General features: G+C 39.1%; 1 protein-coding gene across 2 annotated transcripts in view; it reads left to right on the forward strand.

Annotated features, from left to right (window-relative positions):
- Nucleotides 1-14,289, forward strand: part of PSMB2 (proteasome 20S subunit beta 2) — a 43,230-nt gene that overhangs the window by 10,273 nt on the left and 18,668 nt on the right. For both annotated transcript variants that reach the window (XM_082416244.1, XM_082416243.1), the window contains exon 3: nucleotides 1,044-1,114. In XM_082416244.1, coding sequence (XP_082272370.1) covers nucleotides 1,044-1,114 — 71 coding nt within the window. The remainder of the gene's footprint in view (nucleotides 1-1,043; nucleotides 1,115-14,289) is intronic.

A 14,289-nucleotide genomic window follows, 5' to 3' on the forward strand; every position in this document is an offset into this window, starting at 1 on the left:
TGCCTCAGTTATTCTGCTATTGATTCCTTCTAGTGTAGTTTTCATTTCAGTTATTGTATTGGTCATCTCTGTTTGTTTGTTCTTTAATTCTTCTAGGTCTTTGTGAAACATTTCTTGCATCTTTTCGATCTTTGCCTCCATTCTTATTCCGAGGTCCTGGATCATCTTCACTATCATTATTCTGAATTCTTTTTCTGGAAGGTTGCCTATCTCCACTTCATTTAGTTGTTTTTCTGGGGTTTTTTTTTCTTGTTCCTTCATCTGGTACATAGCCCTCTGCCTTTTCATCTTGTCTATCTCTCTGTAACTGTGGTTTTTGGTCCACTGGCTGCAGGATTGTAGTTTTTCTTGCTTCTGCTGTCTGTCCTTTGGTGGTTGAGGCTATCTAAGAGGCTTGATGGGAGGCTCTCGAGTGCATTGTTAATGCACACCTGACGCCATTCCTCTGGGCTGTACTTTTGCTGGCATTACAACTTTACTTAGAGGTTTTATGCTGGAGATCCTCTATTTTTAAAGTATTGTAGATAGTGATAGAAACATTTTTTCCCTGTGGCTTGTACTTTTGAAAATAATACACTTCTTAATAAAATTTTTTTTTTTTTTAAAGAAAAGAAAACCTCATAAAGTATGTCTCTGAGGCTATCCTAATTTCCAGCCTCTCTTTTCCCGATATCCCTTTTTATATAAATTTTAAAAATTGTCATCTCAAGACCTTTTTCTTTTTTTCCAACACCTGTGTATTTGTACCTCTTTCCTTCTACAGAGGAAACCACAGTCTGTTGAAGGAATAGCTTGAGCAAGGCTATGAATTTGATCTCACTGTAGAATAGTTACGTTGGTTCTGTTTTATGAACAGTAATTACTGCCAGTACTAACTAGCTATTTCACAACCGTTGAGAAGAAGTATGATTGTACTCTTTATTTGGTGTATACTCTGAATGTCCAGAGGGTGGTAGGCTGTAAGAACAGGAGTAGTGGAAGGATTTGGGTACTGATATTCCTTCTGCTTCACTTTAAATATGATTATTTATCTTTCATACCAGGTTATGAATTGTCTCCCACAGCAGCAGCTAATTTCACTCGCCGAAACCTGGCTGACTATCTTCGGAGTCGGGTAAGCAATATAACAAGCAGCCTTAGGAGCAGAGAAGTCTGTGCTTCTTTTCTGTTCCTGTTACACACGAGTCGTATTTTTGCCCTGTTTGGCCTTCCTGAGCCCTTACCATTGCTACTTGTTATTTTTCAGTCTTGTTGGATTTGTTTTTTCTTTCTGCATAGTTGCTAATTAAAGCCCAGAGGGTGAATATACATTGCAGAGAATCTGGATGAGGTACACCAACAGGAAGGCCCTGTGATGGCCTTTTACTTTTTTTTCAGTGTTTTCATAGCAAACCATGTTTCTTATTTCCCATGGTTGAATTACTCGGTAGTAGAGATAAAACCGTAAAAATAATAATGCAAATTTCATTTTGAGATTAACTGTGTCTTTTTTTTTTTTTTAATAAATTTATTTATTTATTTATTTATTTATTTATTTTTGGCTGTGTTGGGTCTTCGTTTCTGTGCGAGGGCTTTCTCCAGCTGTGGCGAGCGGGGGCCACTCTTCATCGTGGTGCGCGGGCCTCTCACTGTCGTGGCCTCTCCCGTTGCGGAGCACAGGCTCCAGACGCGCAGGCTCAGTAGTTGTGGCTCACGGGCTTAGTTGCTCCGCGGCATGTGGGATCCTTCCAGACCAGGGCTCGAACCCGTGTCCCCTGCATTGGCAGGCAGACTCCCAACCACTGCGCCACCAGGGAAGCCCGTAACTGTGTCTTTCAATGACTCTTCTTGCCTAGGCACACAGAATTATTCTTTCTCACTTATTCTGACCTTGTTGTTACCTTAGAGCTGTCACTGTTCCACTGACAGCATGTTAAAAGATGCAACATTAAGTTAAGGATTGAATGAAAAAAGAAAGAAAGGGGAAAAAAAGGATTGACTGTATTAAAGATTGTATAGGATGTGCTAAGAATGTTCGTATGATTGCTACAGGTATGTATTATTCCCTTCCCACAGGGACTTTGTAAACAGAGCTTTACCATGTGACCTTACCCCCTGTGCCTGTTTACTCATCTATGAAATCGAGATAACTTCCTAACCCCGCAGGAGTGCTAGGAAAGTGAATGCTTGTAAATCGTAATATTTAACATTCATATGACTTTTGCCCAAAGCATTTTGCTTAATAATTTAATCTACTCACTAGTCCGCTGAAATATATAGCAGTTAATTCTCTATCAATGATACGGAATGAAAAGCATAAAGTGGCAAAGGGATTAGCTCCAGGTCACACAGCAGGTCAGGCAAAAGCTACACTAATGGTGCCATAATTACTTGCCTGTTCTGCCTTGACAGCTCCTTGGTTTTTCAGTAATGTTTCTGGAACATAGGTTTTTAGGTTTTTTTTTCCATCTGGACTTGCTTAAGCTGAGTTATGACAGAAATCAAAACAAGTACAGGCTTTTGGTTTATTTTAGTTATTTTTTACAGATCTTTAAAGCAGTTTATTTTCTAGTGCCTAATAATGCTGAATTGAGAACTTCTCAATAAATAGAATCTCTTTTTTTAAATTAATTAATTTTTATTGGAGTATAGTTGCTTTACAATGTTGTGTTAGTTTCTACTGTACAGCAAAGTGAATCAGCTATACATATACATATATCCTCTCTTTTTTGGATTTCCTTCCCATTTAGGTCACCACAGAGCATTGAGTAGAGTTCCCTGAACTATACAGTAGGTTCTCATTAATTATCTTCAATAAATAGGATCTCTTTTTGCTGTTTTTGACCAAGGGGTTTGTGCAATATGAAGGATTATGAAGTTTGAAGAGAGGCTAGAAACATGATGGATAGGGGAGAGGAGACAAATTTACATGCATTGTTTTGATCTGGGTGAAAGGTCAGTGGCCTTTTTTGTTCATTTCTCCACGAGAGAGGAAAATGAATCACATATGACCTTTCCTGCCACTTAGAAGTTCCTGTGGTATTCAGTAAAGAGTGTGCTGTGGCTTGCTGTGTAAAATATTCCTCTGACTTGTCAGGCAGAATTGGAATAAGAATTCCAGCTTTGGGCACAGTAAACACTTTGTCTTAAATGCTACAGACATAAGTGAGTTAAGCTTCTTTTAGAATTGAGATAAGAGTGGCAGTGTGCTTCATGCAAATGTAGTGAATCCGGTTAATCTCCTAGCAGAAATGTTTGATGTCTTAACAAATAAATATCCCTTGTAGACAGTGACATGGGGCTCTTGTAAATATTGATTACCTCTGCCTTGTGCTTCTAGGTCCAATCCCTGCTCCCCCACCCTCCAGTCAAAATAGATCGTTAGTTCTAAAATACTAATTCATATTTCAGTCATTTTATTATGGGGAGAAAGGTGATGGTAGTTTTTCAGTCTTCCTAATAACTACAAAGTCACTAGATTTGGTACATTTATATAGTCACACCAGTTGACACATGAGACTTACTTTGAGTCAGCTAGTTAGCATGTGTAACTTTGTGTCTGTAGCTCAAATTGTTTGATTTCCAGTTTGTTGTGTACTGTGCTGTTTGCCAATTTTATGTAAATTGGTTCTTTAAGATGCAGGTGGTTTAGCTTGTTGGTTAAACACAGTGTCTGGAATTACACTGCCTGGGTTTAAATCTTTGCCCACTGACTTGCTAGCTATGTGTCTTTGGACAAATTCTAAGCTTAATTTCTCTACTTATAGAATAATGGCACCTACTTCATAGAGTTATTATAAAGATTAAATGAGGTAATCACACAAAGCTGTTAGCACAGTGTATGGCACATAGACCTAATAAATTCACTTTTGTTTTTATGCTGCTCTTAACTGTTTGGTCGAAGAAGCAATTTAATAGCTATAAGTTAGTTTCCTATCGGAGATTGTTTGTTGTGCTATTTTAGTTGAACTGATTTGCTGGTAAAGAGTGGGATACTGATATTGATAAGGAAAACAGAAGTAAACCAACATTGACCATCTATTATGTGCTAGGCTTTTTTCTAGATTGACACAGTCCAGTATGGTAGCCACTAGTCATATGTGGCTAATTAAATTTAAATTAATTAAAACTATCAATAGATGAATGGATAAAAAAGATATGGTATATGTGTGTGTGTGTATATATATATATATATATATATACACAAACATACACACACACACACATATATACAATGGAATATTACTCAGCCGTAAAAAAGAATGAAATTCTGCCATTTGCAACAACGTGGATGGACCTAGAGGATACTAAGCTTAGTGAAATAAGTCAGAGAGAGACAAGTACTCTTATCATTTATATGTGGAATCTAAAAAATAAAACAAACAAATGTATATAACAAAACAGAAACAGATTCACAGATACAGAGAACAAACTAGTGCTTACCAGTGGGGAGAGGGAAGAGAGGAGAGGCAAGATAGAAGTATGGCATTAAGAGATACAGACTACTATGTATAAAATAAATGAGCAACAAGGATATATTGTACAGCACAGGGAAATATAGCCATTATTTTGTAATAACTTTAAACGGAGTATAATGTATAAAAATATTGAATCCCTGTGTTAGATACCTGAAACTAATATAATATTGTAAATCAACTATGTTTCAATAAAAAATTTTATTTCAATTTAATTTAAAATTCAGTTCCTAGGTGAGAGTCTCCTGGACTTTGAAAGAGAAATAAACTTTTGTTTCTTTAAAAAACTTTGGTTCCTCAGTCACATTAGCCACATTTCAAGTGCTCAATAGCCACATGTGGCTAATGGCTACCATATTGGACATTACAGATATAGAGCATTTTCATCATCAGAGAAAGTTTTCTTGGACAGTGCTATCCTAGATAACCATATATGGGACCTTATTTAGTGCTTCTTATGGTACCATAAGATGAGTTAGTCCCATTTTGCTTACAGAGATGCTAAGACTGGTTAATAGAAGGGTTAAATATTCCTCTTATGTGTCCAAGTATACCAGAGGCACATATATCACCTATAAAAGGCTGAAGTAAGACTCTTAACTTCAAATACCATACTCTTTCGTACTGTCTCCTTTATTAGTTACTGGACTAATGTACAAGTGTGCTTGTTCATTTAGGGAGGCATGAAATATTCAGTTCTACTAAAAAGTCAAGATCCCCACATAGGATTATATAGTTAAGGTATAAATATGTGCCCATGGTAGGTGTTCAATAAATGTTTGCTGAATAAATGTCATCCAGTTAGGTCCACATATACCATTGAAAATGTTATTGTGCATTTGTACACTGGAAGGGAATTTTATTAAAGTATTCTTAATGAATAGGTGTTACTTCATGTAAGAATTAAAGATATGAAATCAGCAGGAGAAGATGAAAAAGACACAGATTGGAGGAAAAAATCAAGAACCTTCGTTTTAGTTTTTATTTAGACTCATGTGTACAGTTAAGTTGGTCGGCTCCTGGTTAGCCCCAACGAGCAGAGAAAGGGCTTATTAGGCTTTTGCTATAGGTTTGACTCCCCAATCTCAAATATTTTTTTTTCCCCCAATCTTAAATGTTTATGAGGCTTCTTTGAGCATGGATTTTGGAGTCAGATATACCAAAGTTCTGATCTCTTCTCTGGTATGTACTAGCTTGTGTAATCTTGAATAAGTTACTTATGTTTCCTGAGCCTCACTTTCTTCATCTATTAAGAAGGAAGGAGTGATCAATTGTGGCAAATTATGTATGCCATTGGTTTAATAAATTTAATAAAATATATTTTGAATGAGTGAATGGTAACTCCCTGAAAGAGAATAAGTATTTAATAAATGACTCCATCATTAAGGAGCTGCTAGATTTTTAACAGGATTATTTTGAAAAATTTGTAATGACTTACAGGCATAGTTTGCATGATGCTTGTTTAAATTCTCCTTATGATTTGATTAAAGGACTACAGAAGGGAGAGTGATTAATTATGGAGCTATTTCTTGCTTGAAACCCACATACCTATGGTCAAATGTGGCACATTTGGTGTAGTCCATATGAATGCCCTAAAATTATCTGTTATTATCCATGGATATCTCCATTTTACATATGTGGGAACTGAGAGATGAACCAGCCGGATTTGATATCCTTGGGGAACGCAGAGTTTGTGACAAGGCTTAGAGTAGAATGCTGGCCTCCATGGTGTGTAATCTTCAGGGCTTTACTGCTGCTATTCACTGGCCAAAGTGTTTTCAGAGAACATTTTCTGAAGTGCTTGATGAGCCTTTGGTAATTTATCTTCTTATGGGGCTATACCTGTAAATGCTTAGCAAGCAAAAAATAGAAATAATGTTGGAAAAATATCATCCAGCCTGGTATGGTGGTTTTCAAACTTTATTACATGAAGCTGCCTCAGGAAACTCACCAAGGAAGACCAGTGTAGTGAAACTTTAGCTCTGCTTCATATAGATCAGCTCAACTTTTATCTATTTTAATTTTTTTGCTTTGTTTTTTTTTTTGTTTGGCCGTGCTGCATGACTTGTGGGATCTTAGTTCCCCGGCCATGTATTGAACCCGGGCTCTGGCAGTGAAAACACCGAGTCCTAACCACTGGACCACCAGAGAATTCCCAACTTTCATCTATTTTATATATAGGAATTCCATGTAAGATTTTATTTGAAGAAGTGACTTCTCTGTCCCTTTCCTACTGAAGTTTGAAAACTAGTAAAATTGAAAGATCCCTGCTGCAGGAGGTATAGCACTAGCTCTCCCATGAGCTAGATGAAAAACCTTGCGAGCAAAAGCATATGGGTAATTTTTATGGTTTCTTCCAGCTCCCAAATAGCATGATTTAAAGATCTGATGTCAAATACTACAAAGCTACAGTAATCAAAACAACGTGGTATTGGCACAAAAACAGACATGTAGATCAATGGAACAGAATAGAGAGCCAGAAATAAACCCACATACCTATGGTCAATTAATCGATGACAAAGGAGGCAAGAATATACAATGGAGAAAAGACAATCTTTAGCAAGTGGTATTGGGAAAGCTGGACAGTTACATGTAAATCAGTGAAATTAGAACACTCCCTCTCACCACATACAAAAATAAACTCAAAATGATTTAAAGACCTAAATACAGGACATGCCACCATAAAACTCCTATAAGAGAACATAAGCAAAACATTCTTGGACATAAATTGTGGCAATATTTTCTTAGGTCAGTCTCCCAAGGCAGAAGAAATAAAAGCAAAAATAAAGACATGGGACCTAATCAAACTTAAAAGCTTTTGCACAGTGAAGGAAACCGTCAACAAAACAAAAGGACAAAGTACGGAATGGGAGAAAATATTTGCAAATGATGCTACTGACAAGGGGTTAATGTCCAAAATATACTAACAGCTCATAAAACTCAGCATCAAAAAAACAAACAACCCAATTAAAAAGTGGGCAGAAGACTTAAATAGACATTTCTCCAGAGAAGACATACAGATGACCAACAGGCACATGAAAAGATGCTCAACATTTTTTTTTGTTTGTTTGTTATAAATTTATAAATTTATTTATTTATTTAATTTTGGCTGTGTTGGGTCTTTGTTGCTGCGGACGGGCTTTCTCTAAGCGAGCGGGGGCTACTCTTGGTTGCGGTGCACGGGCTTCTCATTGTGGTGGCTTCTCTTTTTGTGGAGCACAGGCTCTGGGCACGCGGGCTCAGTAGTTGTGGCTCATGGGCTCTAGGTCACAGGCTCAGTAATTGTGGTGCATGGGCTTAGCTGCTCCACGGCATGTGGGATCTTCCCAGACCAGGGCTCGAACCTGTGTCCCCTACATTGGCAGGCAGATTCTCAACCACTGTGCCACCAGGGAAGCCCTCAACATTGTTAATTATTAGAGAAATGCAAATCAAAACTATAATGAGGTATCACCTCACACTAGTCAGAATGGCTATCATCAAAAAGTCTACAAATAATAAATGCTGGAGAGTGTGTGGCAAAAAGGGAACCCTTGTACACTGTTGGTGGGAATGTAAATTGGTGCAGCCACTATGGAAAACACTATGGAGGTTCCTTAAGAAATTAAAAATAGAGTTGCCATATGATCCAGCAATCCCACTCCTGGGCATATTTCCAGAAAAGACAAAAGCCCTAATTCGAAAAGATACATGTACCCCGATGTTCATAGCAGCACTATTTACAACAGCCAAAACATGGAAACAGCCCATGTGCCCATCAACAGACAACTCGTTTAAGAAGATGTGGTATATATACACAGTGAGTACAGTTACTCAACTGTAAAAAACAATGAAATAATGCCATTCACAGCAACAACGATGGACCTAGAGAATATCATATTAAATGAAGTAAGTCAGGTGGAGAAAGACAAATATTTTATGATATCACTTATATGTGGAATCTAAAAAAATAATACAAATGAACTTATATACAAAATAGAAACAGACTCACAGACTTAGAAAACAAACTTATGGTTACTGAAGGAGAAGGGGACGAGTGGGGGTTAAATTAGAAGTATGGGATTAACAGACACAAACTACTCTACATAGAACAGATAAGGAACAAGGATTTACTATATAACACAGGGAACTATATTCAAGATCTTGTAATAACCTATGATGGAAAACAATATGAAAAATATATATATAGCTGAATCACTTTGCTGTATACCTGAAATGAATACCATCTTGTAAATCAAAACTGTACTCAATTTAAAAAAAAAAAAGATCTGATGTCAAGACCATAACCAGACTTGAATTTATTTTTTTCAGTGAAAGGGAAAGAATATAAAGGAAAGAATTTCAGGTATCAGTCATTTCCAGAAGTGACTCGTCTCAGCACTCTGGCCTGAATTTGAGTGTGTTTGGTCTGGTTAATAGTAGGCAGGTATTGTGTGGTCCTGTCCTAGAAGAACCCTGTTGCTTTGAGCCTTCTATCCAAAGGACAATATTGTCCTCGTGCCTTTGGTGGCTGGCACGAAGATATCATCTGTTTATTGGTATCAGTGAGGTCATGTGACCTTGTGAACAGATGGCCCAGGTGGAACCTTGACTTTGCAGGTCTTGTCCCCTAAAAACAACCAACCATTTGTTACATGTGATTAAAATATCACTAATAAGGGTAATTTCACAAGCTTTTTGGCAAATGTGGTTAGCAGGATGTGACATGACACAGCACTGCCTTCTTCCTCCATGTGCCATCTCCCTTGAGGCCTCATCTCCCCTGCTCACCCCCGTCTCACCCATGCCCAGGCTTGCCTTCCAGCTCACCTGCTCCAGATGGGCGGCACAGTAGGAGGACACTGGCAAAGGCAGATGTGTTTATTTTCCAGAGACAAAATGTTGTGCTCCTGCATATGGCAGTGCCTTGAAGCAAATGGCAGCCTTTGACACTGCTGCCGTGCAGCCTGGGCATCTTGACAGACAGAGCTGGCTTACTTTTGGTGATGGGGAAATTGAAAAAACATACCAAGATGTTCATCATGAAACTCATGGAGTTTCAATGCAAGCAGTATTTTTTTTAGACCTGGAGAGCAGTTTTCTTCCCTGCCAGACCTCAGTTAGCTAGTCAGCTAGCTGGATTTTCACTATGGGCCAAGAGTTATATGTCTGTTAATTACTTTTGTCTGCTAACCTTAATAGAACATAAAGTAAAAACTTAAAACATATGGCTACATATAGATGGACATTCAATGGTATTGTAAGACGTGTGCATCCCAGGTCACTTCTCACTGGAATCTCTTAGGATTGGGAGTGGCTCATACCTGCCCCATTGGAGATACCACTGTTCTATTTTTAGTGGTCATTTTGATTATCCAAAGGCCCAGGGACAGATGTGCCTTGAAGTTGAGATGCCTTAATTAGTATGACAACACTTTGTGCTTATAGTGTTTTTCTGCCAAGAAGAATAAGAATTCTGACAGCTGCCCTTTTAAGCAGTTTGCTTATACAGTCATTAGGGCTTGACTCAGTCCATTAAGGAGACAAAGACTTGGATGTTGAGTCATTACACTTACTAGTCTCCTAGGAAAAAATGGCTTAAGAACATCCTTCTTTAAAAGTTACTGGCTTTATCAGGAAACCTTTTTTCTTTTTTTAAAATATGTGCTGTTTTTCCCAGTCCTAGCGCTGATAGAGTTAGGAGTTTGCAGGTGTAAAGTCCTCCCCCCTCCCCTTCCCCATCTCTCTCCAGGGGGTTGTATGTGAGAAGGTGTTGCTTTCTCACTCAGAGAGCATATATGTGCCACCCTGTTGTATGCCTGCTGTGAGCATAGAGAACCCCTCTTCTGGTTGAATGGAATGAGCCTATTGGGTGGCTGGGATTGTGTGACCCCATAATGCCAACTTTTCACTTAAAGCATCTTTCCTATCCACAATGGGGGTGAAGCAAATATAGGTAATTGGGCTTAAATTTGTGTTGTTTTGAAACTTGTGTCTTGAAAATTATCCTGTTTGTTTCCTGTTTGTTAAGGTTTGGTTTAAGCTGTAAGCAGCAGAGTACTGTTTTACTAAGCAGCAGAGTGTTTACCATTAGAAATATAGATTTACCCTACCTTTTAAGATTGCTTTTCACCAATGCCTTGGCCTGTGAGGGCATGCCCTCACACATACTTACAGATACAAATACACATGTACCCTGGCATCTTAGTGCTTCTCTTTACCTGCCATGGCCCAGGATCGTGCAGAGATATGAATTCAGGGGCTGATCCAAAAAACTGTGAGGTTTTCTTTATTCTCTCCCACAGTTATCTAAAATGAAGGGGAATAGGAAGCCTTTGGAGGAAGAAATAGTTGACTGTTCTAGTTCTTGACCTTGGTTGTAGTTATATGTATGTTCACTTTATTCATTAAGCTGTACATGTATGTTTTATGTACTTTTATGTGAGTGTGTTGTTTCACCAAAAAAGTTTAAGAGAATAAAACGGAAGAGTAAAGGGGTAGGAAAGCGTAACACATTTTTTAAGAGCTAAAAATGAAAAAAAGTTCAGATTTACCATTACTTTTGAGTGTAGACAGTAGAGCAGATAGCATGAACTAGATTGGAAAGAAAAAGGGAAGGGAGAGGAAATAATCTCTGAATCTTTATAAACTGAAATGCCCTGCCAGAATTCCACATTTCCCTTTCTGATGCCTCCTAATTTGTACACTTTCGTACAGCTGAGAAGTTCCATAGGTGCTGATAGCCATCCAGTCAACAAACCTACAGCCTGCATTGTCCTTGGGGCTGAGGGAACAGAGGTGCAAAGCTCAGTGTGTGCCTTCAGATGGGGCAACAGAGAAGTAAATAGTCAACTGTACTGCAGAGTGACAAGTACTGCAGTAGCCTTACAGGTAGTTGCTCTGCGAATAGAGCCTAACTTGAGCTTTGAAGGACCAGCTGTCATTAAAGCAAAGATGCAACAGAAAGGAAAACTGGAAGTGCAGACCTGAAGGAGTATGAGAGAGTAGGTTAGGTTAGGCACAGTGATTTTCTCATGATGTTTGGGGTAGGCACAAATAGTTCTCTGAGCCTCCTATTCCTAATTTTTTATCTGTTTTAACTAGTGGGGTACAGAATACAAAGTAGGGCTCTATTGATGGGAAAACAAATAGAAATAAATATCCTTATATAGTTTTTACTATAAACACTTACATATACAAAATCCATAATCTAAAGTAGTTTGTTGAATGTGACTCAGGGTTTTAGGGGAATGGTAAGAGATTGAAACTAGAGAGGTAGTCCATGTTACGAGGACTTTGATGAAAAAGCATTGTGCTAAAAGCAGTGGGCCTCCCTGGAAGCTTGTTGGCTAAGAGGGGGTTAACATGATCAGATGAGATTTGGTTAGATCATTGGCTACTCTTTGGTAGAGCATTTAGGGAAAGTAGAAGAAAGCAGGGAGACCAGTGAGGAGCTTTCATGTCCATTGAAGAGGTGGGAGTAACTTGTGTTGGACCTAGGCTGCTAATGGGGAGCATGGTGTTCTAATAGAAGGGCTTTTTTTTTTTTAGGCTGCACTGTGCAGCACGCGGGATCTTAGTTCCCCGACCAGGGATTGAACCTGTGCCCCCTGCATTGGGAGCACAGAGTCCTAACCACTGGACCGCCAGGGAAGTCCCTAGAAGGGCTTCTAAATAGTCTTTTCTCCAGGATTTCCTAGTTGCTATGGACATCTGAAAACATATACAGTTATATATAGTCCTAAATAGTCTTTTCCAGCAGACTTAACTTCTTAACTCAGGGAGATGAATCAGCTCAGATGTTCAACATGCAAAGATATTCATGGGTGTGAGTTCCCTGGTGGCCTAGTGGTTAGGATTCTGGACTTTAACTGCTGTGGCCCAGGTTCAGTCCCTGGTTGGGGAACTGAGATCCTGTAAGCCGAGTGGCAGAGCCAAACTCCCGACCCCCCCCCAAAAAAAAACAAAAAAAAACCCCAAAAACAAAGATATTCATGGGCATGCTTAGCATGTACAACTTAATATATATGCCTTAGGGTGTACAGAGCATGGCTTCTGCACTTGAATTTTTTGAGAACTGACTTAAAGGTATATGGAGTCTTATATTTTCCCTGGAAACTGCCAGCTCATGAAAAAAAATTCAAGTGGCCTTGTTGCGGACATGGTATTGTTGGTTTTGCCATTGCACAATCAGCAATTTTATTTTGATGTTATTTGGGAGAAAGCAGTATTTTTGATTAGCAAGTAAAGTTAATGTAGAAAACAAATACTGTGTTAACTCGTTGGTATAATAAGGCATCTGTGCCTTGTTGCATTTCAACTCATTAAATTTCTAAACTTCTAATTACGAGAAGATTACAACTTTCATAGAAGAACCATTCAAACTTGGGGTTAGTGATGGTTTTAGAAAGTAAAATTTACAGAAATTTCATAATTTTTGAGGGGTAACTTTCAAATATAATTTTGCTAAAAATTGAGATACACACAATGTTAAATTTTTTGCTCCTAAAATTCAGATTCATTTGACAGTTATTGGGCACCTACTACTTCCTAGGCCTTCTTCTAGGAACTTTAACACAGATGAGTACTTTTCATTCCTCACAGCTATCAGGCAAGCAATACTGTCCTCCACATTCAGATGGGGCACGTGAGACTTCAAGGCCAAGTGGACTGTCTTTTGTAGTACAACTGTAAAACGATAAAGCCACTTTTGACCTTGAGCCTTTATTATTTTTTTTCACAAAAACACATGCCTAACTTTTCACTTAACAGCATTTTAAAAACATAGGTTTTTCAAATAATAATTTAAAAGGTGTTTTGCTTTTAAAGTTTAAAATGTTGGTTGTGGGAATTCCCTTGCGGTCCAGTGGTTAGGGCTCTGTGCTTTCACTGGCAGGGGCACAGGTTCAGTCCCTGGTCAGAGAACTGCGTGGGGCGGCCAAAAATAAAAATAAAATAAAATAAAATGTTGGTTGTAGGGGCTTCCCTGGTGGCGCAGTGGTTGGGAATCCGCCTGCCGATGCAGGGGACATGGGTTTGAGCCCTGGTCCAGGAGGATCCCACGTGCCACAGAGCAACTGGGCCCATGCACCACAATTACTGAGCCTGTGCTCTGGAGCCCGCGAGCCACAACTACTGGACCCGTGAGCCACAACTGCTGAAGCCCGCGCGCCTAGAGCCCGTGCTCCGCAACAAGAGAAGCCACCGCAATGAGGAGCCCGTGCACCTCAACGAAGAGTGGCCCCCACTCACCACAACTAGAGAAAGTCCGTGTGCAGCAACGAAGACCCAACGCAGCCAAAAATAAATAAAATAAATAAATTTATTTAAAAAAAAAGAAAAGAAAAAAACAATAGTGGGGTGGGGGGGGAAATGTTGGTTGTAAATGCAGTGACATTCCTGAGCTTAAGTTCAAGAAATCATCCATTATAAGAATTTTTGCCAGTGTGTTAAGCAAAAATATTTGAACATGAGCTAATCATTGTTAAAGGAGAATGAAGACAATTTTTTTTTTTTAATAAATTTATTTATTTATTTATTTATTTTTGGCTGTGTTGGGTCTTCGTTTCTGTGCGAGGGCTTTCTCCAGCTGTGGCGAGCGGGGGCCACTCTTCATCGCGGTGCGCGGGCCTCTCACTGTCGCAGCCTCTCCTGTTGCGGAGCACAGGCTCCAGACGCGCAGGCTCAGTAGTTGTGGCTCACGGGCTTAGTTGCTCCGCGGCATGTGGGATCTTCCCAGACCAGGGCTCGAACCCATGTCCCCTGCATTGGCAGGCAGACTCTTAACCACTGTGCCACCAGGGAAGCCCGACAATTTTTATATTATGCTTTTGCATCTGCCAGCATCAAACGAGTA

The sequence above is a fragment of the Balaenoptera physalus genome, assembly GCF_965194825.1.
Source record: "Balaenoptera physalus genome assembly, chromosome: 1".
NCBI classification, from domain to species: Eukaryota; Metazoa; Chordata; class Mammalia; order Artiodactyla; family Balaenopteridae; genus Balaenoptera; species Balaenoptera physalus.